Genomic DNA, 27,951 nt, shown 5'->3' with positions numbered 1-27,951 from the left:
AAGTAAAACCTGTCGAATGTTGTTGCGGGCTCTGGGTGTCACCCTTGCACCCCCCCCCCCCCCCCCCCCCCTCCCCTGTGTTATTTCTGTTTTGCTGTTGTTGTTTGTTTTTGTTGCTTTGTTTTGTTTTTTTGTTGTTTTTATGCAGTGTTGTCTTTTGAATTTTCCTTGCCTATTGTTTGTTTTGTATAATGGTAAAAATGAACAATAAAACTCTTAATATAAAAAAAGGACCCTAGTGTAGGGCTGCAACTAACGATTATTTTCATTGTCGATTAATCTGTCAATTATTTTCTCTGTTTGGTCTATAAAATGTCAGAAAATGGTGGAAAAAAAAAAGGTCTCAAGCTAAAACTAAGTTCTTTATTACCCCATATGGATTCATGAGATGCTATAAAATTACGTATTCATCCATTTACTCATTAATTCATTAATTTATTTATTCGTGTTTGCCACTGCTATTGGCCCTGTTCAGTTATACAAAAGAAATGTCTACCTTGTTAACATTAACTTTAGATAGTGATAGTGATTTCCAGGGGAGTAGCCATAATTTCAGAAGTGAGGGGGACAGATTGTTCAGGACGATTTTTATTGAATGATTTATTGAAAGATCCTCTTATTTTATCTCCCATTCGATTTTCCACAATCATAAATCAACAGATTTCAAATAACTCACAGTATTATGGCCTATTCATCATAACATAGTATATACACAAACTAAAGTCTACAGCCTGTCTTATTTGTTGAGCATAGTATTAATGGTCATGATCTAGCCTAAGAGAAGCACCCAAACGTGTTTCTGCGCCTCTCCTTTGCCGCAATGAATTGCTGAGCAATCAGTCTCCTATTTAGGTTGACCAGTTTATCTTTAAGTGTTGGTGGCAGAGAAAACCCCAAAGAGTTGCAGAGAGGACATGTAAACAGTCACTCTGGAACAACATAAAGTGAATACAGTTGGGCACCACAAGCGCGATTTAGCGGAGGTAAAAAGCGCTGGTATGATATGAGGAGGTGAAACAAAATGCTGACCACAAATACAGCCAAAGAGGAGCCTTGGCTCCCTTGGAGGAGCAGCAGGAGCCTGACTGAGACGCAGGTGCCAGTGTGGGAGGGATGGAGACCTGGTGAAGGTACGGTTACATAGAAGCCACGCACACACCTGTCCACTGTCCTGACAGTTATTACGCACACATGTTTTAGCTGCATTGTGTTCATCAAGGCAATGACGCGGAGACATTGGCTCATAATCAGTGGTGTAGTGGTGCCTGGAGAAGTGGGTATACTCTTAATTTATGCCCAATGTTTTTTTTTTTAAAGCGGCCCGTCCAGCAAAGGATAAACGCCCTGTGTTATAAACAGTGACATGTAAGACTACTCTGCATATTTAGTTCACCCAAAAATGGGCCAGTAGGCTAGTGTTTGCACATTGTCACTTAACTTCTGCTGCTTGACTTCAGGGAGTAAGGATCATTATGGAATTAACATTAGCCACAGAAGAGGTGCAGATTTTGCAATCAATACTGGCCCACAGACTATGAGACAACTACATAATTATGCATGTTGAGTGAACTATTCCTTATTCCTTAGTCCATCCACACATGAAAATTGGAAAACTATTCTCTCACCTTGCAAGTAGTCTATGGGCCAGTAGTTTATTTTGTAAACTGTCACTTGGAACAGCTGATTTGCAACAGATGGAGTAGGCCAGAGTGTGCCACCATTATAAATGTAACATTATTTGTCAAGGGGCAGTTTGCAAATATTATATATTTTTTTCCTAGAGTTAAATTCCACCCGCCGTCTGATTCATCTATCCCACACAGCCTCCATTCCCTCATGCCTCTCCCACCGAAAATATAACACAAAACACTATAGTATTCTTGTAATATTCTTATATGAAGTCAAGTTAATTTATTTCTACAGCCTTTCATCCCGACATGCCTCAAAGGACTTTACAGAGAACAAGCCTATATCAACAATCACAGAACAAGATAAATAATGGAATAGCTCACATCCTGCAACAAAATGAAGCATAAGGAAACAAAATAAAGCAATTAAAAGACACAAAGTAACATGATAGAGAGATATAACAGGCCGACCTACCCCACATCACCAACCTTAGAGCCTCAGTGAAGATAAGGACTCCCCACCACCCCAACAAAATAAATAGAATAATTTAAAAAAAAAAAGAAGCCTACCTCCTTGTGTCGTAATTTCGCAGTAGGCGGGTGGGCTGGTCCGGGAGGGGGGAGCCACATCTAGGAATAGCACTACAACATACTAGTAGAAGAAGGCTACTGTTACTTTGCTGAGATTTCACTTTAAGTTGAAGTAAAATTACTAGTGTAAAAATTGACTGAAGTAAAAGTAAAAAGGTAGGCTAGCTCATTTTATCTGTGTGGATTCATTTCGGTCATCCGGGTAAGATGTCCAAAGAATAAATAGGCTAAATAAATAAGTAAATAAAAAAAACCCTAAATATTAAGTCCAGTGGATTTTGTTTTTATTTTGGACCACTTATTAATTATGAGTTGAGCTGAAATGAGTCAAACACACACACACACACACACACACACTATTTTTACTCTGCATATAAAAAGAATAACTAAAAACATAGACTATTCTATTTTTACAACAATGTCTTTAACATCTACATTTCGTTTTAGTTTTAGTTTTCATTTACGATAATAGGCAGGTTACTGCTGGTTCTCCCAACCAATTCCCAGGCTCCAGTACACAGACTTGATTTATCCAATGAGCACTGTATCTCTGCAGGTGACAAGCGTGATTATTGCAGAAGAAGGAGACGGCAGATATTCAAATCGCTGCAATCTAAGAAAAACATGAAGTTGTCTTACAGTAAGTAACAGAAGGATCTGTATGGTGAACTCAACAAGACACAAACACAACACTTCAGATTTGATTAAAAAGCAAGCCGGGTGTGTTTCACTGACTGGTTTTTATTGGTAAATTTATGTCGCTCCTTTGTCACAAGTTGGTTAACAGAAATGGATAAAACAGCCTTTCCCCATTGTGTTTGTAGGCTACTCAATGCTCAATTTATTATGACATTATTATGACATGAAAACAAAGCAATGCCCAGTCAAATGCCAGCTAGTAGCATTTTCCATAAATGGTAAGACAAGCAGTGGCGAAATCATAAAGCCAAAAACAAACTGAAATTCAGATCAAACGAATCAAAGTCAAATGAAACAACCACTTCAAACTATTACATAATCTAATAGTCTATCATATTTACAGCAGCAAAATTCACCACCCGATATTTTATTCTCCAGTTTTGTGATATATATCAGTTTGTGTGTGTGTGTGTGTGTGTGTGTGTGTCTCTGTCTGTCTCTCTCTCTCTCTATCTCTCTCTCTCTCTCTCTCTCTGTGTGCGTGCGTGCGTGCGTGCGTGCCTGCGTGTGTGTGTACCCGTGAGAGAGTTGAGTGCATTTCTGGACTGAACAATCTAGTTAATTTACAGAAGTTGATGCTGACAGATCTGCTGTATCTGAAATCCCAGATTGATGTATAATTTTTCAGAACCCAATTTGAGTTCGGATCTCAAATTACTACTTTGAAAAAGTACCAACAGTACTTATATTATCAGCCTAAACTAATATAGACTTAGTGAATTTATGGTGACCTTATTGTACTTTATGGTATACATTTTATTTTGTCCCCCATGGTATCACAATAATATTCCCATAAAATCCTTATAGTAGCTATTCTTATAGTGTTATTATAGAATCCGTCCCTCTACCGCAAAATACTGAAAGTACAGAAATCCCAGATTGTTATAATTTTTCAGAACATAATTTGAGTGCAGTACTCAAGTTACTACTTTGAAAAAGTATTAACACTACTTTTATATTGATTGATATTACTATAAAGACTTATAGTGTCTCTGTGCTACTCTATTTATAGTGGATTTATAGTGACCTTATTGTACTTTAATTAATTATATCTTATCTCTAATGGTATCACTATAATATTCCTATAGTATGACAGTATGCCCATTACTTTAGACGACAACCACTGTCTTGTTGGCCTGTCCTAAAATGTACATGTACTGTCAATATTTTGCAGTAGAGGGCGCCCTAACGACAAAGAACTTTCAGAAGGATATTACAAATATCACAGTAAAACTATATGTTCCTATAACCCCCCCCCCCCCCCCCCCATCCACTGTGTGTGTGTGTGTGTGTGTGTGTGTGTGTGTGTGTGTGTGTGTGTGCGTGTGTGTGTGTACCCTAAGGACTGTCCCTGTGTGAATTTATAGTGACCTTATTGTACTCTTTATAGTAGGCTATTCACTTTTACCTCATATCCCAGGGTACTACTATGATATTCCTATAGGGACTCATAGTTTTGCTGTGATATTTGTAGTATCCTTCTAAAAGTGATTAGAAGATCAGTTCTTTGGCGTTAGTGCGCCCTCTGCTGCAAAACTTTGACAGTTACATTTACATACCTCAACTTGGACCTGCAGACAATATTAGCTTCAGAGTCAGCTGTCAGTTGAAAGAGCGAGCTCCGTTGTCTCTTGCTGCTAACAATAAGTCCAAATAAGGTTTGTGACCCTTAACTACAATACTTTACATTCTGTTTGTATAAGTGATGTTAGATACTTTTGAGTGTCCACTTCCATGTATTAGCTAACTTCATTGACTTGTAGTAGTGAAGAAAATACTGTTCCTCAAATGCTTAGAGTTCAATGCAGTTTATACTATTTGAGTCAGGTCTGCATTGGACTTATTTTAAATACATTTAGACATAGGCATTTTGTTCATGCGTCTGTTTTTCAAGACAGATTGTTTATGAACATTCATCACACAAAACAGAGTGAACACACGTTACACATGGAACAATCATGGACAAAGAGTGCAAAACAAAAGAGTGAGGAAGGTAATTATTTAAAACAGTTGCAACTCTCATGGAGAACATGCATATTCAAATCCTCACTTGTGTTTTTAAAGCCATTCCATGACCAAGAGGGACAAAATTACACTTTGTTTGAGAGCTTTGCATGAAAATACCAAATGCAGCAACTGCACTGGACAGAGTTGAAAACGACAATAAGCCAAAACAAATCATTGAAGTTATAGATAAATGGAGGAACATTTTAAATCCTATAACAGGGACCCTTTAAGTTTTGGACTCAACAGAATGTTTTGCAAACATTTGTAAACATTGTGTCTTGATATCATTTGTTAGCCTGACCTGGTAGGTCTGAGACCACAGCTGATACTGGTGTGCGTTGTCTTCAGGGAACTATGCTGAAATGGTATATGTTGGTTTGACAAATTTATAGATCAAAACAACAGTGAGGAGAGAGGTTAACAGAAGACCTTCATACTGGAAATTGATGTAGATAGATGATGATTGTAGATATTTATTTTATTTTATTTATCCTTTATTTAGCCAGGAAGGTCCCATTGAGATACAGGATCTCTTCTTCCAGGGAGTCCTGGTCAAGATGGCAGCTTAAACAGTTTCACATAAAAAAGAAAAAAAACAAAAAATTGATGTATATAGCTGATGATTGTAGATAAGAGGTCCACTCAGACAGACAGAAAGATATTTCATTAACTCCTAAGGGGAAATTGGGATGTCATCGCTACCATAATAAAGTACAGCATAGCAAAGCTAAAACACATATTTAAAAAAAAAAGTATGGATCCACCTACTAAACAACAGTGAGGAGAGAGGTTAACAGAAGACCTTCATACTGGGAATTGATGTAGATGATGATTGTAGATAAGAGGTCCACTCAGACAGAAAGATATTTCATTAACTCCTAAGGGGAAATTATGTAGAATGGATCCGCCTATTAAGATCCCAGTGATATATAAATGTTTATCATTGTAACAAACACAATAGTCACATAAAAAATGGATTAGCCTACTTCAAAAGCTTTATCAGATAATTGAAGGTAAAATACAATCCCCAAGTCAACTGAGTTTTCAACTCATGAAAAGTGCACATGTGCATGCGCACACCCAACTACACACACACATTTACAGATACACAGAGCACATGGGCAGCAACATGCAACATCCAGGTTCAGTGCCTTGCTCAAGGACACTTTGTCAGGCGGGGATACATTTGCTGTTGTGAGGAAAAAACCCTGACCTTCCAGTTACAGGACAATCTCTCTAATCACCAGATTAACATACAGTACCCAGTTGTAGGGGTTTCAAATCAACCCAAGATGTCCACAGAGGCATGGGTCTACTTCGCAGAGAATCGTAATCATCTCTGAACTTGCAGCTTCCCCTTTCTTCCTTACTGTGTCAATGACAAAACGAGCCTTGTCACTTTTCATTTGCATCTCGTCCGCTGACTCCCTCTCAGAGTCAGTTACCACAGTTTTCTCAAAAAGTCTGTCCAGCAGACTTTTGAGCACAGGTCCTGATATGCCATCGGTGAAGCTGCTCCGTATGTAGAACAGCTTCTTGTTTGAAGGGAGACTCAGACCGCTCTGAACCTGGGGCTTTCTTACGGCAGCTGACAAAAGACAAACTTGCCTTTCCCATACACACTGGGAATCGTTACTGTGTTTTAGAAAGAGCATGATATCTTCAATGATTTTTTTAAAAGTCACCTGGAATGTGGGGACATAGTTGTTGTCGGATTCACTGTCAAATTCTGCCTCTTTTGGTTGTATTAGAATTAAGTCATCTTCAGGAGAAGTGGACAGTGTGTACTCCTGCTCTGGGTGTAGCTTACAGTGTGGAGATATCTCTATGAACCTCTCATCTTTATTTCGTTCCCTTCTTCCGTTCAACACCTCACTGAGCACAATGTTTCCAGGTAGCAACAACACATTGAGCACAGATCTGAGATCAGGATCAACCGGGGGGTTGTAGAACAGCAACACCAAGGCCCGGATCGGTACAGGGGGTGAGTTTACATCCTTGACACTGCCAAAACCAGAAAATCCAGTGATGTTTATAATAACATGAGTTTCTGTTATCTTATGGGGAAGGATGAACTCAGTTCCCTCGTCTGTCACATGGGCAACTGACAAGAATTCACATCCACCTGTAGAGCGGATCTCACAGTGTGGGAGATGAAGTTGACAGACAGACTGCTGGTGGCATTTTATGTCAAACAGCGGTCCTGCAGGCTTCTTACTATGGCGGGCTAGTAGCCTCCGGTTCCAAGGGACAGTCCTGTACACCACATCTCCTTCTCCCTCCATGTTAAACACTAGACCTGTCACACTGCACTGGTACAGGCCTGGGTAGGTGCACTGGAACTTATAGGTTCCTTTGTTTTCAGCAATATCAGGTGTAAATGTTTTTAAGCTGTTTTGTAGCAGGATATCAGGTAAGCTATGAGACCGCATTGCTTGTGTATATTTCTTGTTCTTTGTGACAGGATCTTGGCTCAGTGAGAGCATGCTGTGAGAATGAGGCAAGGAGGAATATGAAAGGTGGGAGTGAGAATAGACTGGCAGGATGTCAGGGGTTGAGGGATGGCCAGTTGTGGCCTCTGGAACCATCTCTTCTGGGGGATTGTGGTCCTGTGTTGACATGGTAAGTGATTCAAGTCCCTTACATGCATCTTCTACTGTGCTTTCTTCGGAGTCGATGGAGGAGTCCTGGAGGTGGAGGTGAGAATGGGCTGGCAGGGTGTCTGTGGTTGGGTGGTGGCCAGCTGTGACCCGTCTCTGCTGTTCATAACCACCAAAATATATTTCCCCTGACTGGGGTTTAGGAGAAGAACATTGCTGGGAGGCCTCTTGTGGAAGGGAAGAGGAGGTAATGTCAGAGGGAGGTATGGAAAGAGGGCCAGTCCAAACAGGCAGTTCAGAAGGACAGGTACCAGTTTGGAAGAAGGGTGAGGATGTGGAGGGGAGGAATGCAGCCCCTTCTTCTCCAGTGAGTTGCTGATGATGAAGACGAGAGCACAGATCTTCTTTCCCTCTCTCATTTCTCTTACTTGCAATTTGTATTTTGTCCTTGGTGGGGTGGATGTCACTGACAGATGTGCAATAGGAATAGGATGAAGAGGATGAAGAGGAGTCTGAATCATAGCCAGCAGCACATTCTTGAGAGGAGATATATTCAGGCCAGTGACTTTGCTCTGCAAGTCTGTATTTATGTATTTTCTTTCTCCTGCTTGATATCTGTGTAATGGGGCCAGTGATGGGTTTTTTGGTACTACCGAAGGTAACAGGAGGAGAGGGAGAATAATCCAGAGGTAGCATCACCTGCAGAGAAGGGAGCTGTTGAATTGTACTGGAAGAGAGGGGTTCACACTGAGGGACGGTGATATCACTGACATTAGCTGCCGTCCGCATCGATGAACCTGAAAATACCCTCCCAGAGTGAGGGTCAGAGTTGAGGGATGTTTGCTGATACATGCCTGGGGCTTTGGTCCCTGTTGTGCCTTTGTCATATTGGGATGCCATACCAGAATATCTCTTGGTAGCTCTCACATGAGGTGTGTCAGGATTAGAGGAGGAATAGGAAACTGGCCTGGTTCCTGCTGAAGAGTGCAGCATGAAGCCAGTGTCTCTGACTTGTGTCAAAGACACTGGCTTTGACACAAGCCAGTGTATTTTGTCACGGAAATGGAGTCTGAAGATTCTAGCATTCTGACGGTGGGTCCGTTGTAATCGTCCACATCGGGGCTGAGGATGTCGTAGGCCTAATGGGCCACCATGGGAGAGTGGCCCTCCTTCATCCACAGAGGAGACGGACAATTGCTTGACTTTTCCCTTGACTTTTCTCTTTTTACATGTAATCTTTTCTTTTCTTTTTTTTAACTTATCCTCAAGTACCATATTTAAAAAATTGTTCCTCCGCCCTTTTCTCTTTGACTCCTGAGTTTTTCACCTCATCCCAGTACCTATAAGAGAGCAGAGAATGTAAAATTAAAATCCCCTGGTAAATGTATTCACAGGATTACATTACATCCTGTGGATTAAATAAAATCCACAGGATAATGAAACTACATGGCAATAATGCATCCAGGAAGAGAATCCTCGCAAACAGCATTCACTGTTTAAAGCAGCTGAATGTGATGTAAGGGAGGCAAAAAAGTTGGTCTCAAATTCTTTATTACTCCATACGGACTTATGAAAATTTCTTATTCATCCATTCACTCACTCATTTATTAATTTACCTATTTGTTCATGTTTGTCACTGATATTGGCCATGTCATTGTTCAGTCACAAAATGAATGGTTAACCTACCTTGTTGACATTAACTTTAGATAGTAATATGTATTTCATACACACGCGTGACTATACGAAAATAATTCAACAGTATCATGCACAATGCTCAACTTTTCCCTTGCGTTCCCTTTTCGGAACGCAATTCTAAGCGATACAGGAGACTCAATGCCGCATTTTATAGACTTGTTGGGACACACTCACTCACAAGCTCACAAAAACTTTTCTACTCATTATTAAAGCTATTATTAACATCAGAATAATTTCTGACTGACCCGGTGAGCTTCACAGGATGACTTCAATCTCCAGGTATAATCTTGAAAATGTCGGAGTGAATGTTTAGCTCTTCCGTATGCACTGTGATTTTTTTCCTACAGTTAAATTCCACCCGCCGTCTGACTCATCTATCCCACACAGCCTCCATTCTCTCATGCCTCTCCCACCGAAAATATAACACAAAACACTATAGTATTCTTGTAATGTTCTTATATTAAGTCAAGTTAATTCATTTCTACAGCCTTTCATCCCAGCACGCCTCAGACTTTACAGAGAACGAGCCTATATCAACAATCACAGAACAAGATAAATAATGGAATAACCCACATCCTGCAACAATATGAAGCATAAGGAAACAAAACAAAGCAATTAAAAGACACAAAGTAACATGATGGAGAGACATAACAGGACGACCTACCCCACATCACCAACCTTAGAGCCTCAGTGAAGACAATGACCACCAAAATAGATGAATAAATAAAAAATAAAAATAAACAAACCTTATAAGGAAAAAAACTGGAGGGAGGAAACCTAGGCGGGAGTGGCTGAGGATGCAGAAGGTGCTGGGACAAAACAAAAAAGTGGGCAGTAACACAATTATTATGAGATGAGAGAACAAATAAGGCTGTCACAATCTGTCACAATCTGTCACAGAAGGCTGACAGATAGCCTTCAGACACAACTTTAAGTTTGTACATAAAAGATTGTTTTCTTCACAACTTATATGGTTAGAATTCTTTGGGGAAAAAATAATTCGTGTGTAATGGTGGTTTGCACTATTTTTCATTTTAATAGCCTACCTCCTTTAGTCGTAATTTCTCAGTATTTGCGGGTGGTGTGGTCCAGGAGGGGGGAGCCACATGTTGGCCTAGAACTAAAACATAGAACTGAAGTAGAAGAAGGCTACTGTTACTTTGCTGAGATGTCGCTTTAAGTTGAAGTAAAATTACTAGTGTAAAAATCGACTGAAGTAAAAGTAAAAAGTAGGCTAGCTCATTTAAATTATCTGTGTAGATTCATTTCGGTCATCTGGGTAGTAAGACGTACAAAAATAAATAGGCTAAATAAACAACAAATGTGAATATGAAGTATATGAGTTGAGCTGAAATGAGTCAAACACACACACACACACACACACACACATACATACATACATACATACACACACACATAAACATAAGAGTGCATGGGCCCTAACTTTTTTTTTTTACTCTCTGCATATTAAAAGAATAACTAACTAAAAGAAAAACATATAGGCTCATCTATTTTATTTTGTTAGTTTTACAAGTAGCCTTTAGACGAGGTAGTTTTTCACAACGTCGCATTTCAATTTTAGTTTTAGTTTTAATTTACAGTTTTAGATTTAATTTACGATAATAACCTTGTTAGGCAGGTTTGACACTCCTGGATCTCCCAAACAACGCCCAGGCTCCAGTACAGACTTGATTATGTATCTACGGCCGCATGTAGAGCCCTGACAAGTGTGATTATTGCAGAAGAGAGAGACGGCAGGTATTTAAATCGCTGTGACTGCAATCTGTGAAAAACATGAAGTTGAAGGATCTGTATGGTGAACTCACCAAACCACAAACATAACACTTCAGATTTGATTAAAAAGTAAGCCGGATGTATTTCACAAACTTGCATTTATTGGTAAATGTAATGTTCGCTCGTTTATCACAAGTTTCCTTTTCCCCTATTTTGTTTTTACTCAATGCATTTTAGTGGGGCTTTTTTTTTGTGTGTGTGTGTGTGTGTTTTTTACAGGGTAGACACATTTCAGAGCAGTCAAACTAGTAGAGATATTGTTGTCTCTTTTAACAAACCCCACACAATTATCCCAAACAAACATTATTATTTTTTTGTGATCAACATTTTTTTCAAACATTATTATGACATGAAAGCAAAGCGATGCCCAGTCAAACGCCATGTAATAGCTAGTAGGCTATTTTCTATAAATGGTAAGCCAAGCACTGGCAAAATCATACGGTAACCCCAAATAACAAGAAAAGAAAAACTGAAATTCAGATCAAACGAATCAAAGTCAAATGAAACAACCACTTCAAACTATTAGGCTACATAATCTAACACGCTATCATCTATCTATCACTCTATGTGTGTGTGTGTGTGTGTGTGTGTGTGTGTGTACCCGTGAGAGTTGGGTGGGGCATTGCTGAATTGAACGATCTAGTTAATTTAGGTTGATGCTGACAGATCTGCTGTAGGCAGAAATCCCAGACTGATGTATAATTTTTCAGAACATAATTTGAGTGCAGTACTCAAAATACCACTTTGAAAATGTACTAACAGTACATTTATATTAGATTGATATGACTATAAAGACTTATAGTGTCTCTGTGCTACTCTATAGTGAATTTATAGTGACCGTATCGTACTTTATGAAATTAATTCTATCTTATCTTTAACGGTATCACTAAAATATTCCTATAGTATTCCTATAGTATTCTTAAATTGACAGTATGCCCACTATTTTAGACGACAACCACTATACTGTCTTATTCTAGACTGTCCTAAAATGTACATGTACTGTCAATATTTAGCAGTAGAGGGCGCTCTAACGACAAAGAACTGATCCTAGAGTAACTTTTAGAAGGATATTACAAATATCACAGCAAAACTGTATGTCCCTATTACCCCCACACACACACACCATCCGCTGTGTGTGTGCGTGTGTGTGTGTGTGTGTGTGTGTGTGTGTGTGTGTGTGTGTGTGTGAATTTATAGTGACCATATCATACTCTTTATGGTAGGCTATTCACTTGTATCTCATCTCCCGAGGCACAACTACGATATTCCTAGTTTTGCTATTATATTTGTAGTATCCTTCTAAAAGTTATTATAAGATCAGTTCTTTGGCGTTAGTGCGCCCTCTGCCGCAAAACTTTGACAGTTACATTTACATACCTCAACTTGGACCTGCAGACAATATTAGCTTCAGTCAGCTGTCAGTTGAAAGAGCGAGCTCCGTTGCCTCTTGCTGCTAACAATGAGTCCAAACGGGGTTTGTGACCCTTAACTACAATACTGTACACTTGCATGTATAAGCTAACTTCATTGACTTGTAGTAGTGAAGAAAATACTGTTCCTCAATTGCTTAGAGTTCAATGTAGTTTATACTATTTGAGTCAGGTCTGCATTGGACTTATTATAAATAAATGTAGACTAATAATTACCACCATATGTTATATCAATTGCAATTAAAATTAAAAAAACATGATGATACAAGAAATTAGGCATATTGTGCAGTAATAATCTGAGTAATATTCAAGCCCTGTATTTATAAGGCATGTTGTATTGAGATGTGTGTCTGTTTTTCAAGACAGACTTGTTTATGAACATTCATCACACAAAACAGAGTGAACACACGTTACACATGGAGCAATCATGGACAAAGAGTGCAAAACAAAAGAGGAAGGTAATTATTTAAAACAGTTGCAACTCTCGTTGAGAACATGCATATTCAAATCCTCACTTGTGTTTTTAAAGCCATTCCATGACCAAGAGGGACAAAATTACACTTTCTTTGAGAGCTTTGCATGAAAATACCAAATGCAGCAACTGCACTGGACAGAGTTGAAAACAACAATAAGCCAAAAGAAATCATTGAAATTATAGATAAATGGAGGAACATTTTAAATCCTATAACAGGGACCCTTTAAGTTTTGTAAACATTTGTAAACATTGTGTCTTGATATCATTTGTTAGCCTGACCTGGTAGGTCTGAGACCACAGCTGATACTGGTGTGCGTTGTCTTCAGGGAACTATGCTGAAATGGCAAATGTTGGTTTGACAAATTTATAGATCAAAACAACAGTGAGGAGAAAGATTAACACAAGACCTTCATACTGGAAATTGATGTAGATGATTGTAGATAAGAGGTCCACTCAGACAGAAAGATATTTCATTAACTTTATGTAGTATAGGAAATTATGTAGTATGGATCCGCCTATTAAGATCCCAGTGCTATATAAATGTTTATCATTGTAACAAACATAATAGTCACATAAAAAATGGATTAGCCTACTTCAAAAGCTTTATCAGATAATTGAAGGTAAAATACAATCCCCAAGTCAAGTGAGTTTTCAACTCATGAAAAGTGCACATGTGCACACGCACACCCAACTACACACACACACATTTACAGATACACAGAGCACATGGGCAGCAACAAGCAACATCCAGGTTCAGTCCCTTGCTCAGGGACACTTTGTCAGGCGGGGACACATTTGCTGTTGCGAGGAAAAAACCTGACCTTCCAGTTACAAGACAATCTCTCTGTTAACACCAGATCAACATTTATAGGGTTTTTTTTCAAATCAACCCAAGATGCCCACAGAGGAATGGGTCTACTTCACAGAGAATTGCTATCATCTCTGAACTTGCAGCTTCCCCTTTCTTCCTTACTGTGTCGATGACAAAACGAGCCTTGTCACTTTTCATTTGCATCTCATCCGCTGACTCCCTCTCAGAGTCAGATATCACCCTTTTCTCAAACAGCTTGTCCAGCAGACTTTTGAGCACAGGTCCTGATATGCCATCGATGAAGCTGCTCCGTATGTAGAACAGCCTCTCGTTTGAAGGGAGACTCAGACCGCTCTGAACCTGGGGCTTTCTTACAGCAGCTGAAGAAAGACAAACTCGCCTTTCCCATACACACTGGGGATCGTTACTGTTTTTTAGAAGGAGCTTAATATTTTTCATGATTTGTTCTAAAACCACTTGGAATGTGGGGAAGTAGTTGTCATAGGATTCACTGTCGAATTCTGCCTCATTTGGTTGTATTAGAATTGAGTCATCTTCAGGAGAAGTGGACAGTGTGTACTCCTGCTTTGGGTGTAGCTTACAGTGTGGGGATATCTCTATATACCTCTCATCTCCAATTATTTTCTTCCTTTTGTGCAGCACGTCACTGAGCACAATGTTTCCAGGTAGCAACAACACATTGAGCACAGATCTGAGATCAGGATCAACTGGGGGGTTGTAGAACAGCAACATCAACGCCCGGATTGGGTCAGGGGGTGAGTTTTCATCCTTGACATTACCAAAATCAGAAAATCCAGTGATGTTTATAATAACATGAGTTTCTGTTATCTTATGGGGAAGGACGAACTCAGTTCCCTCGTCTGTCACATGGGCAACTGACAAGAATTCACATCCACCTGTAGAGCGGATCTCACAGTGTGGGAGATGAAGTTGACAGACAGACTGCTGGTGGCATTTTATATCAAACAGCGGTCCTGCAGGCTTCTTACTATAGTGGGCTAGTAGCCTCCGGTTCCAAGGGACAGTCCTGTACACCACATCTCCTTCTCCCTCCATGTTAAACACTAGACCTGTCACCCTGCACTGGTACAGGCCTGGGTAGGTGCACTGGAACCTGTAGGTTCCTTTGTTTTCAGCAATATCAGGTGTAAATGTTTTAAAGCTGTCTTGTAACAGGATATCAGGTAAGCTATGAGACCGTATTGCTCGTGTATATTTCTTGTTCTTTGTGACGGGAACTTGGCTCAGTGAGGGCATGCTGTGAGAATGAGGTAAGGAGGAATATGAAAGGTTGGAGTGAGAATAGACTGGCAGGATGTCAGGGGGTGAGGATTGGACAGTTGTGGCCAGTCCTTCTCCAGTGAGTTGCTGGTGACACTCTGGTTCACCATCAAAGAGCAAAGGAAGAAGACGAGAGTGCAGCTCTTCTTCCACTCTCTCGTTTCTCTTACTTGCAATTTGTAATTTGTCCTTGGTGGGGCGGATGTCATAGGAAAAGGATGAAGAGGAAGAGTCTGAATCAGAGCCAGCAGCATCTTCTTGATAGGTGGTATATTCAGGCCTGTGACTTTGCTCTGCAAGTCCATAGTGCTCTTTATGTATTTTCTTTCTCCTGCTTGATGTGTGTGTAATGGGGCCAGTGAAGTTTTCTTCGGTACTATGTCCAGAAGCATGAGAGAGAGAAAGATCCAGAGGGGGCATCTCCTGCAGAGAAGGGATCTGTTGAATTGTACTGGAAGGGAGGGAATGACCCTGGTGGACGATGATATCGCTGGCATTATCTGGCATTTGTATCGATGAACCTGAAAATACCCTCCCAGAGTGAGGGTCAGAGTAGATGGATGTTTGCTGATACATGCCTGGGGCTTTGGTCCCTGTTGTGCCTTTGTCATATTGGGATGCCATACCATTATTGCTCTTGCTATAGTGTCTCCCATGATGTGTGTCAGGATTAGAGGGGGAAGAGGAGTCTGGGAAACAATCTGGCATGGATCCTGCTGAAGAGTGCAGCATGAAGCCAGCGTCTTTGATATGCAAGCCTTTGTGGACCGGAGAAGCAGGATCCTTGGATGTGAACATGGGGTGGGAAGATTTTCTGGCCACTGCACGTCGTTGTCGGTACTCGTTGAGAGTGGATTGAGAATTTAAGTCTTGATAAATGTCTTTTCCCCTCATCTCACTGTTGAGGGCACAATATGTATCGAAATCGCTACGACTGTGGCACTTTGTGTAACAAGCCTGAGTAGGAGGAGAGGAACGAACACAGAGGCACCATCTGAAGAATCTGGCAATCGAACAACAGGCTCGTCGTAATGGTCCACCTTGGGGCTGAGGACGACGTAATGGTTCACCTTGGGGCTGAGGACGATGTAATGGTCCACCTTGGGGCTGACGACACAGAGGAACATAAAGTCCTATGGGTTTTAGCTGCTGATTTTGCTCACCACAGTAATCTGAGGTGAAAAGAGTGTATTCAGATCCCCTTGAGGAACAAAGTGGAATCAATTGTTTTTCTGAGAGGAAAGTCTGACCTCTGGGATTCTTCTCTCCTGACTCATCTCTGCATTCATTTGACTCTTTCTTCTCCTCCTCTGGTGTCCCTGCCTTGCTACAACTCCCTCCTTCAACCACATCGGAGGGGGGCAACAGCTTGGCATTTCCATTTTTACGTTTCATCTCTTCTTCTCTTTTTTTAAACTTATCCTCAAATAGGAAGTTTAAAAAAAATTGTTCCTCCACCCTTTTCTCTTTGACTCCTGAGATTTTCACCTCATCCCAGTACCTATAACAGAGCAGAGAATGTAAAATTCAAGTCGCCCATGGTAAATGCATTCTGCCATAAAGGTTTCAAATTTATTTAAATCATAAAATACAACTCCACATTGGCCCACTAAGGCACCATGAGGTCATTTTTACCTACCCCATCTTTTCAAATGTAAGTAATTCTGTTTCAATAGAAACCCTGAGGCTGTGAAGTGGACAGCATGTGAAGTGGAATTCATAATTTTATCATAATTTTTAGTTATGCGGTATCTGGAATAAATAGAAAAAAAATATGTTGAGTATTTATACATTGAACCGCCACAAGGTAGCCTAATTTTACCTCCATGCTGTTTTCAGTACAAAAGCCTGTATTCGCACGGTTTGCTATTATGCCTCTTGATTGCCTAGCAGCGCCATTGTTATTTTTTGATTAGCCTATTTTGAATTCCTGTTTTCTGCATTATATTTATTGTTATTCTCGTGTCACCAAAAGTGTCATAGGCCTACTCCTAGGCCTGGCCTATCATAAAAAGTAAAAACCAAATGGCCTACAGATAAGAAATGGAATGACTGAAAAAAGTGTATGAATGTCAAAGGACGGTTATATCTGTGAAAGGAATAGCCTACTAGTCCGGTGGGTACCGTCGATCCAATTCAATTAAATTCAATTAAATTCAATTCTACTAGTGCAGTGCTGTTCCCTTGTTTATTCAAAGTTTATTAATATTGAACGTGTCGCGCGTCCAAATTGCACCAAATCCGACACTGCAATCCTTGGGTCCCCAGTAATACACCCGCCAAGTGTGAAGTAGATCGGACGAACTGTTCTCGAGATATGCGAAGGACACACACACTCACTCACAGACAGACAGACAGACAGACAGACAGACAGCGATCCTTTATAGTTAAATTCTATTCTATTCTATTCTTTAATTGAATTGAACTGAATTGAATTCAACTTTATTGTCAGTGAGTGCTACAATGTACTTCTTGAGTTAACACAAAGGATGGTTAGCCTGTGGATGAAATAAAATCCACAGAATAACGGAAACTAAAATTACCATTCACTCACTCATTTTTCATTCTTTTATTCACGTTTGCCACCGGCCATTGCTCAGTTATAAAAAATAAATGGTTGCCTTGTTAACATTAATTTTAGATAATGATATGTATTTCACACACACGTTTGACTTTACGAATGTAATTCAATATTATCATGCACAATGCTCAACCCTTCCCTGTCAGCTTTGGCTTTTTGGCACGCAATGATAAGTGATACAGGAGACTCAATGCCGCATTTGACAGACTTGTTAGGACACACTCACTCACAAACTCACAAAACCTTTTCTACTAATTATCTATTATTAACATCAGAATAATTTTCGACTGACCTGGTGAGCTGTGCAGGATGATTTAAATCTCCAAATATTATCTTGAAAATGTGGAGTGAATGTTTATCTCTTCCGTCTTCCGTGTCGTACTTTCTGACATTTGTTTTTCTAGGCTAGAGAAAAACGTCAGTAGCCTATAGGAGCGTCGACTCTTAGCCCAGTTTCATTTTTACTGTTAAAATCACACCCGCCGTCTGATTCATTACAGCCTCCGACCCCTCCTCCCCTCAACCGCGCTCTTTATGCATCTCCCTCCGAAAATATATAACACAAAAAACACTATTCCTGTAATAAAATAATATTGAGTCAAGTCAAGTTACTTTATTTTTACAGCCTTATGTCACAGCATGTCTCAAAGGACTTTACAGAGAACGAGCCTACCTATCTAACTGATCAACAATCAATCATAGAGCAAAATAATGGCATACTGTAGCCTACATCCTGCAACTAAATAAAGCACAAGGAAACAAAACAAAGCACAAGACAAGACACAAAGTAGCATGATGGAGAGACATGACAGACTGACCTAACCTGCAGCCTAACCCTGACCCTACAACATCAGCAATCTTAAGCATCGTTGAAGAGAAGGAAAAGAAAACCTCATTAGGAAAAAATGGAAGAAACCTAATTGGGCGAGCAGAGTGGCTGAGGGTGCAGAAGGTGCCGGGACAAGACAGAGAGAGATGGGTCTATGGTTTTGCTATAATAGGCTACTCTTATGATATCACTATGAGAGTCTCCGTGTCGTTAGGGCGCCCTCTACCGTACAGAGCCAGTACAAGTAGCCTACATTTTAGGGCAGGCAACAAGCCAGCACAGCAGTGGTGTAGTGTGCAGACTGCCAATTTATCAAAGTAATCTGAGTGCAGTTTAACTACCTTTTCAAAGTAACGTTACAACAGCGTTTGACACTGTTGTTGTTTAGTTTGATTCGTTTTTTTTAACAGCAGCAACATTGTGTTTTCTTTGTGAACTGCATTTGACCAAATTACTGTAATGTATGAGCAGCCTATTTTCTCCACTGGCGACAAATGAAGCGCTATTGTGCCACAGCAAAATCGTCAGTGTTTTGTGTGTGTGTGTGTGTGTGTGTGTGTGTGTGTGTGTGTGTGTGTGTGTGTGTGTGTGTGTGTGTGTGTGTGTGTGTGTGTGTGTGTGTACCCCTGAGAGAGTTGGGTGGGGCATTGCTGAATTGAACAATCTTGTCAATTTACAGAAGTTGATGCTGACAGATCTGCTGTATCTGAAATCCCAGACTGATGTGTAATTTTTCAGAACATAATTTGAGTTCGGACCTCAAATTACTACTTTGAAAAAGTACCAACAGTACTTTTGTATTATACTGATATTACTATAAAGACTGAATTAATAGTAACCTTATTGTACTTTATGGTGTAAATTGTATTGTATCCCCCATGGTATCACAATAATATTCCTATATCCTTATAGTATTCTTACAGTGTTATTATAGGATCAGTTTTTTGTCGTTAGAGCGCCCTCTACCGCAAAATACTGAAAGCACAGAAACTGACTGATATCATTTTTCAGAACATAATTTGAGTACAGTACTCAAAATACCACTTTGAAAATGTACTAACAGTAGCCTACATTTATATTAGATTGATATGACTATAAAGACTTATAGTGTCTCTGTGCTACTCTATAGTGAATTTATAGTGACCTTATCGTACTTTATGAAATTAATTCTATCTTATCTCTAACGGTATCACTATAATATTCCTATAGTATTCCTATAGTATTCTTAAATTGAGAGTATGCTCACTATGTTAGACGACAACCACTGTCTTACTGTCTTATTCTGTACTGTCCTAAAATGTACATGTACTGTCAATATTTTGCAGTAGAGGGCGCCCTAACGACAAAGAACTGATCCTAGAGTAACTTTTAGAAGGATATTACAAATATCACAGCAAAACTGTATGTCCCTATTACCCCCACACACACACACCATCCGCTGTGTGTGTGTGTGTGTGTGTGTGAATTTATAGTGACCATATCATACTCTTTATGGTAGGCTATTCACTTGTATCTCATCTCCCGAGGCACAACTACGATATTCCTAGTTTTGCTATTATATTTGTAGTATCCTTCTAAAAGTTTTTATAAGATCAGTTCTTTGGCGTTAGTGCGCCCTCTGCCGCAAAACTTTGACAGTTACATTTACATACCTCAACTTGGACCTGCAGACAATATTAGCTTCAGTCAGCTGTCAGTTGAAAGAGAGAGCTCCGTTGCCTCTTGCTGCTAACAATGAGTCCAAACGGGGTTTGTGACCCTTAACTACAATACTGTACACTTGCATGTATAAGCTAACTTCATTGACTTGTAGTAGTGGAGAAAATACTGTTCCTCAATTGCTTAGAGTTCAATGTAGTTTATACTATTTGAGTCAGGTCTGCATTGGACTTATTATAAATAAATGTAGACTAATAATTACCACCATATGTTATATCAATTGCAATTAAAATAAAAAAACATGATGATACAAGAAATTAGGCATATTGTGCAGTAATAATCTGAGTAATATTCAACCCCTTTATTTATAAAGCATGTTGAATTGAGATGTGTGTCTGTTTTTCAAGACAGACTGTTTATGAACATTCATCACACAAAACAGAGTGAACACACGTTACACATGGAACAATCATGGACAAAGAGTGCAAAACAAAAGAGTGAGGAAGGTAATTATTTAAAACAGTTGCAACTCTCGTTGAGAACATGCATATTCAAATCCTCACTTGTGTTTTTAAAGCCATTCCATGACCAAGAGGGACAAAATTACACTTTCTTTGAGAGCTTTGCATGAAATACCAAAAGCAACTGCACTGGACAGTGCTGAAAACGACAATAAGCCAAAACAAATCATTGAAATTATAGATAAATGGAGGAACATTTTAAATCCTATAACAGGGACCCTTTAAGTTTTGGACTCAACAGAATGTTTTGCAAACATTTGTAAACATTGTGTCTTGATATCATTTGTTAGCCTGACCTGGTAGGTCTGAGACCACAGCTGATACTGGTGTGCGTTGTCTTCAGGGAACTATGCTGAAATGGCAAATGTTGGTTTGACAAATTTATAGATCAAAACAACAGTGAGGAGAAAGATTAACACAAGACCTTCATACTGGAAATTGATGTAGATAGATGATGATTGTAGATATTTATTTTATTTTATTTATCCTTTATTTAGCCAGGAAGGTCCCATTGAGATACAGGATCTCTTCTTCCAGGGAGTCCTGGTCAAGATGGCAGCTTAAACAGTTTCACATAAAAAAGAAAAAAAAGAAAAAATTGATGTATATAGATGATGATTGTAGATAAGAGGTCCACTCAGACAGACAGAAAGATATTTCATTAACTCCTAAGGGGAAATTGGGATATCATCGCTACCATAATAAAGTACAGCATAGCAAAGCTAAAACACATATTTAAAAAAAAAAAGTATGGATCCACCTACTAAACAACAGTGAGGAGAGAGGTTAACAGAAGACCTTCATACTGGGAATTGATGTAGATGATGATTGTAGATAAGAGGTCCACTCAGACAGAAAGATATTTCATTAACTCCTAAGGGGAAATTATGTAGAATGGATCCGCCTATTAAGATCCCAGTGATATATAAATGTTTATCATTGTAACAAACACAATAGTCACATAAAAAATGGATTAGCCTACTTCAAAAGCTTTATCAGATAACTGAAGGTAAAATACAATCCCCAAGTCAACTGAGTTTTCAACTCATGAAAAGTGCACATGTGCACGCGCACACCCAACTACACACACACATTTACAGATACACAGAGCACATGGGCAGCAACATGCAACATCCAGGTTCAGTGCCTTGCTCAAGGACACTTTGTCAGGCGGGGATACATTTGCTGTTGCGAGGAAAAAACCCTGACCTTCCAGTTACAGGACAATCTCTCTAATCACCAGATTAACATACAGTACCCAGTTGTAGGGGTTTCAAATCAACCCAAGATGCCCACAGAGGAATGGGTCTACTTCGCAGAGAATTGCTATCATCTCTGAGCTTGCAGCTTCCCCTTTCTTCCTTACAGCGTCGATGACAAAACGAGCCTTGTCACTTTTCATTTGCATCTCGTCCACTGACTCCCTCTCAGAGTCAGTTATCACAATTTTCTCAAAAAGTCTGTCCAGCAGACTTTTGAGCACAGGTCCTGATATCCCATCGATGAAGCTGCTCCGTATGTAGAACAGCCTCTCGTTTGAAGGGAGACTCAGACCAATCTGAACCTGGGGCTTTCTTACGGCATCTGACAAAAGACAAACTTGCCTTTCCCAGACACACTGGGGATCGTTACTGTCTTTCAGAAGGAGCCTGACATCTTCAATTATTTTTTTAAAAGTCACCTGGAATGTGGGGATGTAGTTGTCATAGGATTCACTGTCAAATTCTGCCTCTTTTGGTTGTATTAGAATTAAGTCATCTTCAGGAGAAGTGGACAGTGTGTACTCCTGCTCTGGGTGTAGTTTACAGCGTGAGGATATCTCTATATACCTCTCATCTCCAACTATTTTCTTCCTTTTGTGCAGCACGTCACTGAGCACAATGTTTCCAGGTAGCAACAACACATTGAGCACAGATCTGAGATCAGGATCAACTGGGGGGTTATAGAACAGCAACACTAATGCCCGCATCAGGTCAGGGGGTGAGTTTTCATCCTTAACACTGCCAAAACCAGAAAATCCAGTGATGTTTATAATAACATGAGTTTCTGTTATCTTATGGGGAAGGATGAACTCAGTTCCCTCGTCTGTCACATGGGCAACTGACAAGAATTCACATCCACCTGTAGAGCGGATCTCACAGTGTGGGAGATGAAGTTGATAGACAGACTGCTGGGGGCATTTTATGTCAAACAGCGGTCCTGCAGGCTTCTTACTATGGCGGGCTAGTAGCCTCCGGTTCCAAGGGACAATCCTGTACACCACATCTCCTTCTCCCTCCATGTTAAACACTAGACCTGTCACCCTGCACTGGTACAGGCCTGGGTAGGTGCACTGGAACTTATAGGTTCCTTTGTTTTCAGCAATATCAGGTGTAAATGTTTTAAAGCTGTTTTGAGGCAGGATATCAGGTAAGCTATGAGACCGCATTGCTTGTGTATATTTCTTGTTCTTTGTGACAGGAGCTTGGCTCAGTGAGGGCATGCTGTGAGAATGAGGCAAGGAGGAATATGAAAGGTGGGAGTGAGAATAGACTGGCAGGATGTCAGGGGTTGAGGGATGGCCAGTTGTGGCCTCTGGCACCATTTCATCTGGTGAATTATGGTTCTGCATTGACATGGTCAGTGATACAAGTTCCTTACATGCATCTTCTACTGTGCTGTCTTCAGTGTTGATGGGGGAGTCCTGGAGGTGGAGGTGAGAATGGGCTGGCAGGGTGTCTGTGGTTGAGTTGTGGCCAGCTGTGACCCGTCTCTGCTGTTCATAACCACCAAAATATATTTCCTCTGACTGGGGTTTAGGAGAAGAACATTGCTGGGAGTCCTCTTGTGGAAGGGAAGAGGAAGTAATGTTGGTGGGAGGTGTGGAATGCGGGCCAGACCAAACAGGCAGTTTAGAAGGACAGGTATCACTTTGGCCCTGGAAGAAGAATGAGGATGTGAAAGGGGTGTCTTCTTCACCATAGTAATCTAAGATGTTTGGGTAACAATCCTGAGTAGGAGGAGAGGAACGAACACAGAAACACCGTCTGAAGATTCTGGCAATCCCACAACGGGCCCGTCGTAATGGTCTACCTTGGGGTCCATCTCTGCGTTCATTTGACTCTTTCTTCTCCTCCTCTGGTGTTCTTGTCTCGCTACAACTCCCTCCTTCAACCACATGGGAGGAGTGCAAGAGCTTGGCTTTTCCCTTTTTACGTTTCATCTTTTCTTCTTTTTTTTTACTTATCCTGAAATAGGATGTTTAAAAAATTGTTCCTCTACCTTTCCTCAGTTTTTCACCTTATCCCAGTCCCTAAAAGAGAGCAGAGAATGTTAAATTAAAATCCCCATGGTAAATCCATTTTGGCATAAAGGTTTCATATTTATTTAAATGATAAAATACATCTCCACATCGGTCCACTAGAGCGCCCATGAGGTCATTTTTACCTCCCCCATCTTTTCAAATGCATATAATTCTGTTTGAATAGAAACCCTGAGGCTCTCAGTCCTGAAATAGAAAAAACTTGAGTATGTATACCTAGAACCTAACCCTAGCTCCTTTGTCACAAGTTGGCTACTCAGTGCATTTTAGTGTTTTGTTTTTTACAGGGTAGACACATTTCAGAGCAGTCAAACTAGTAGAGATATTGTTGTCTCTTAACAAACTCCACACAATTATCCCAAACAAACATTTTTTTTTTATCAATATTTTTTTTAATCAAACAAACATTAGGCTATTATGACATGAAAACAAAGCAATGCCCAGTCAAATGCCATTTTATAGCTATAGGCCAGGGCTATTCAATTACAAATTCAGTTGGGCCAGATTTTAAAACCGGGAAATGTAGATGGGCCAGACATTTTCAGCAGCCTATTTAAAACCTTTTTTTTTTAGCTTTTGGTAATGATAAATTTAAACAAACGCAAATGAATGTAGTAAAAAATAGCAATGTTTATTGTTTCACTTTTGAAATAAAAAAATATATTTTTGGTCACATATCTGACCCAGGCACATCACAAAGTGCAGAAACAGATTAAAAAAGAGCTCAATGCACAGAATCATAACAATAACAGTAACCAAGAACACACTCTATTGTGGTGGAAGAAGTACTGAGATGTTTTACTTAAGTAAAAGTAGCAATACAACAATGTAAATATACTCCATTACAAGTAAAAGTCCTGCATTCAAAATCTTACTTAAGTAAAAGTACATAAGTATTGGCAGCAAAATGTACTTAAAGTATCAAAGTAAACGTACTCATTATGCAACTGTCCCCATTTAGAGAGTTATATTTTTCCTAAGTTATTGGAATATTAATACTGATTTCTTGACATACATGTACATGTAAGCAGCATTTTAAAGTTGTCAACGTGAAGCTAATCTTAACAATTTTCTTAACAAATTTTTAACAAATTTTGGGTAGTCTAATCTATAACAATGCTATTTTATAGTTATTTTATAAAGATGATCAAATGTTTTAAATATAAAATATTGATCTGAAAAGTAACTAGTAACTATAGCTGTGAAATAAATGTAATGGAGTAAAAAGTAGACAATATTTCCTTCTAAAATGTAGTGAAGTATAAGTACAAAGTAGCATAAAATGGAAGTACTCAAGTAAAGTACAAGTACCTCAAAACTGTACTTCAGTACACTACTTGAGTAAATGTACTTACTTACTTTCCACCACTGATTACACATAACTACTATTTGCTAGTCCAGGCAGGTTAAACCGACGCTTTTCATTGTCAATTTTACGTTTCAGGGTTGACAGAGACATATTTTCAGAAAAAGTGGGGGTCGTCTTATGTTCGAGGACTAGACAAACGTGTTCACAACATCAGATATTCTTTTTGAATGGATAAAGTGCCGGTGTAAAACCGACTCCTACACGGAGTGTTGCATTATGGGTTGTTTGTAGCCTTAATGTTGCTAGGCTAGCGAGTGTCTTACAGTCTGTTTATAGTGAGTCTGTTAGAGTCAGTCAGCCCCAAAAGTGTTTCGTTAGATCAGTTTAACCTGCAGGAGTTTCTGAAGGCTCGTGTAACGTGTTTTTCTGCCACGGAGGAAATAAATTCATGACGAGTGAAAACGAGTCAAAATTTTTATAAAAACAATATTACAATTAAAATATTAAAATCGCTATTAAAATAGCCTATTTAATTCAAGCTCGCTGGGCCACTCGGAGGTTGCTTCTGGGCCGGATGTGGCCCGCGGGCCGCCAATTGAATAGGCCTGTGCTAGAGTGACCGACACAACCACGTTGGCTGACTTGTGACAAATCCTGGTTGAGGAGTGGAATGCCATCCCACAGCAGTGTGTGACCAGGCTGGTGACCAGCATGAGGAGGAGGTGCCAGGCTGTTGTGGCTGTGTATGGTTCTTCCACACGCTACTGAGGCTCCTGACTGTTTGTTAAATGAATAAATTGTAAAATTGCCAATATGTCTTGTTTCTTCCTTGTTACTGATAGACTTCAATCATCCAATCCACCAAACAACAGCAAACAAGAGTCAATAGCAACAGCAGAATAAGCTGTTTGGCATTGGCAGAGAAGATTTGGCAAATTTTACATGAGCGCAACCCACATACTCAGCTGTGCTGCTCATCTACCAAACACAAATTTCCGAACTTTTTGTTCGATGTTTAGTTAGATGGCTTCTAGTGCCCACACCGCCAGATAAGTTAAAAGCTTATATACTCACCTTTGTGATATTTGTCTCAATTTCCAGGCTGAAGTCCAAAAATTGTTATTCCATAACTAGATAAGATACACATGTAATCGGAACTTTACAATATTTAGAGCTGAACCAGCCACTTAACTGATATAAATGAAGTTTGAGTTGAAATGAGTCAACCAGTCTTTACATGGAAAACCCAGGACTGCCTCAACCAGTTCTGCCACATCTCTTAAAGGAGAATCTCAGCATAAAATGCACTACATAACCAGCTACACCTATATAAATAGCAGCTGGTAAACTCAACTGTGACGTTACCATCATCTAATGAGGAAACATCCAGATTGTTGTGGATGTAATTATCTTGGGTGTGGCAGAGGACAAACGAGCTGATTGTGTGTGTATGACTCAGCTGTCATGGTTTCACATGCCAGAATTTGGACACTTGAAGTTAACCATGTTTAATTTAATATGTAAGATGTTTTACATTTATTTGAAAATTCCAAAAACATCCACAAATTCCTAAAAATGGAAAATTGGTATAACATTTCACTCAATTTCTCACATTAACCATGATACAGTTCTAGCCAGAGAATGTTTGCCTAATTCATCTTGCCTTATCTGTATCATATTTTATTAAAGATATTGTCACTGGTTTTTGTGATTCTGTTTGTTTTAATAATAATGAATGGACAAGGCAATAATGATTTATCAATGTGCTGCTTATCATTTACTGGGAAACTGGTCTCCCATCATATTTATATAAATATATTAAGCAGCATGCTGCTGCCACATTGTATATGGACCATTTGATCAATAGCAATCCTGAAAATGCCCTGGAGAATGATTTCTTCGCAACAAAGGGAACCCTGACATTATGTACTATTTTGATTATTAATTGAAACCACATTTTCATGTGTTTAATAACTTTAGGAGATTAATAAGGGTAAAGGCCCTCCTGCCACCCTGGCCTAAAAACTCTTCCCCAGAATACTGCTGCCTACCAAGTTAACTTAGCCCACACAATGGGTCTGATTGATATGAAACATGCTACACAAATCCAGCTATCTTTACAAATTGCATTGATTGTCCAAATGGGGTCGTTGTAAGTCATCTAAAACTTTGAAAGACCATAACTGCTACAACACTAGTCTAATTTTGATGAAATTTGGAGGGATGATGCATCAAGGTCTGGAGGATGTCCAGTTTGCTGACAATAGGGTGCCATCTGTTTGCAGATGATGTCATCCTTTTGGTTTCATCAGGCCATGATCATCAGTGTACACTGGAGCGGTTTGCAGACGAGTATGACACAGTCGCAGTGAGGGTCAGTACCTCCAAGTCTGAAGCCATGGTCTACTCCTGGGAAAAGGTGGCCTGCCTCATCCAGGTGAGAAGTGAGCAGCTGCCCCAAGTGTAAGAATTCAGGTATCTCGGGGCCTTAGTCATGAGTGAATGTAAGAAGGATTGTGAGATTAAAGACCGGTTGGGTGCATCGGCTGCAGTAATGCAGGCGTTATATCACACCACAATCAGCCAGCAAGCAAACCTCTCGATTTATCCGTCAAGTTTTGTGCCAATCTTCACCTATGGTCACTGGCTTTGGGTAGTGACTGAAAGAATGAGATTGCAGATACAAGTGGCTGAGATGAGGGTTCTCCGCAGGGTGGCT

The 27,951-nt window shown here is 39.7% G+C and overlaps 3 protein-coding genes across 3 annotated transcripts; all 3 read right to left on the bottom strand.

Moving 5' to 3' along the window:
• Positions 1-6,202: 6,202 nt before the first annotated feature.
• LOC139662209 (caspase recruitment domain-containing protein 8-like) lies at positions 6,203-7,944 on the bottom strand. The gene is made up of 2 exons (XM_071540846.1): positions 7,837-7,944; positions 6,203-7,750 (listed from the first exon to the last, which is right to left on the bottom strand). The coding sequence occupies exons 1-2, from the start codon at positions 7,942-7,944 to the stop codon at positions 6,203-6,205; spliced, it is 1,656 nt and encodes a 551-aa protein (XP_071396947.1).
• Positions 7,945-12,761: 4,817 nt separating this feature from the next.
• Positions 12,762-15,318, bottom strand: LOC139662212 (caspase recruitment domain-containing protein 8-like). Its single transcript, XM_071540849.1, has one exon. The coding sequence runs from the start codon at positions 15,006-15,008 to the stop codon at positions 13,800-13,802; it is 1,209 nt and encodes a 402-aa protein (XP_071396950.1). The 5' UTR covers positions 15,009-15,318; the 3' UTR covers positions 12,762-13,799.
• A 5,145-nt stretch (positions 15,319-20,463) lies between these two features.
• On the bottom strand, positions 20,464-23,568 carry LOC139662211 (caspase recruitment domain-containing protein 8-like). The gene has a single exon (XM_071540848.1). It carries the CDS (start codon positions 23,237-23,239, stop codon positions 21,896-21,898), a length of 1,344 nt encoding a protein of 447 aa, XP_071396949.1. The 5' UTR covers positions 23,240-23,568; the 3' UTR covers positions 20,464-21,895.
• Between the last annotated feature and the right edge of the window lie 4,383 nt (positions 23,569-27,951).

This window comes from Centroberyx affinis, unplaced genomic scaffold (assembly GCF_046629955.1).
Source record: "Centroberyx affinis isolate AG114_WGS23_722 - 3 ecotype Tasmania unplaced genomic scaffold, CSIRO-AGI_Caff_v1 ptg003733l_1, whole genome shotgun sequence".
Classification (NCBI taxonomy): Eukaryota; Metazoa; Chordata; class Actinopteri; order Beryciformes; family Berycidae; genus Centroberyx; species Centroberyx affinis.
Note: the sequence above shows the minus strand (reverse complement) of the source record. Positions and strands in the feature narration are given on the sequence as shown.

Coding starts and splice junctions, on each gene's coding strand:
- LOC139662209 (XM_071540846.1), bottom strand. CDS start 7,944: ATGAGAGAGGGAAAGAAGATCTGTGCTCTCGTCTTCATCATCAGCAAC. Junction 7,751..7,836: donor CTCACCCTTCTTCCAAACTG/GTACCTGTCCTT, acceptor CTTCCACAAGAG/GCCTCCCAGCAATGTTCTTC.
- LOC139662211 (XM_071540848.1), bottom strand. CDS start 23,239: ATGTCAATGCAGAACCATAATTCACCAGATGAAATGGTGCCAGAGGCC.
- LOC139662212 (XM_071540849.1), bottom strand. CDS start 15,008: ATGCCCTCACTGAGCCAAGTTCCCGTCACAAAGAACAAGAAATATACA.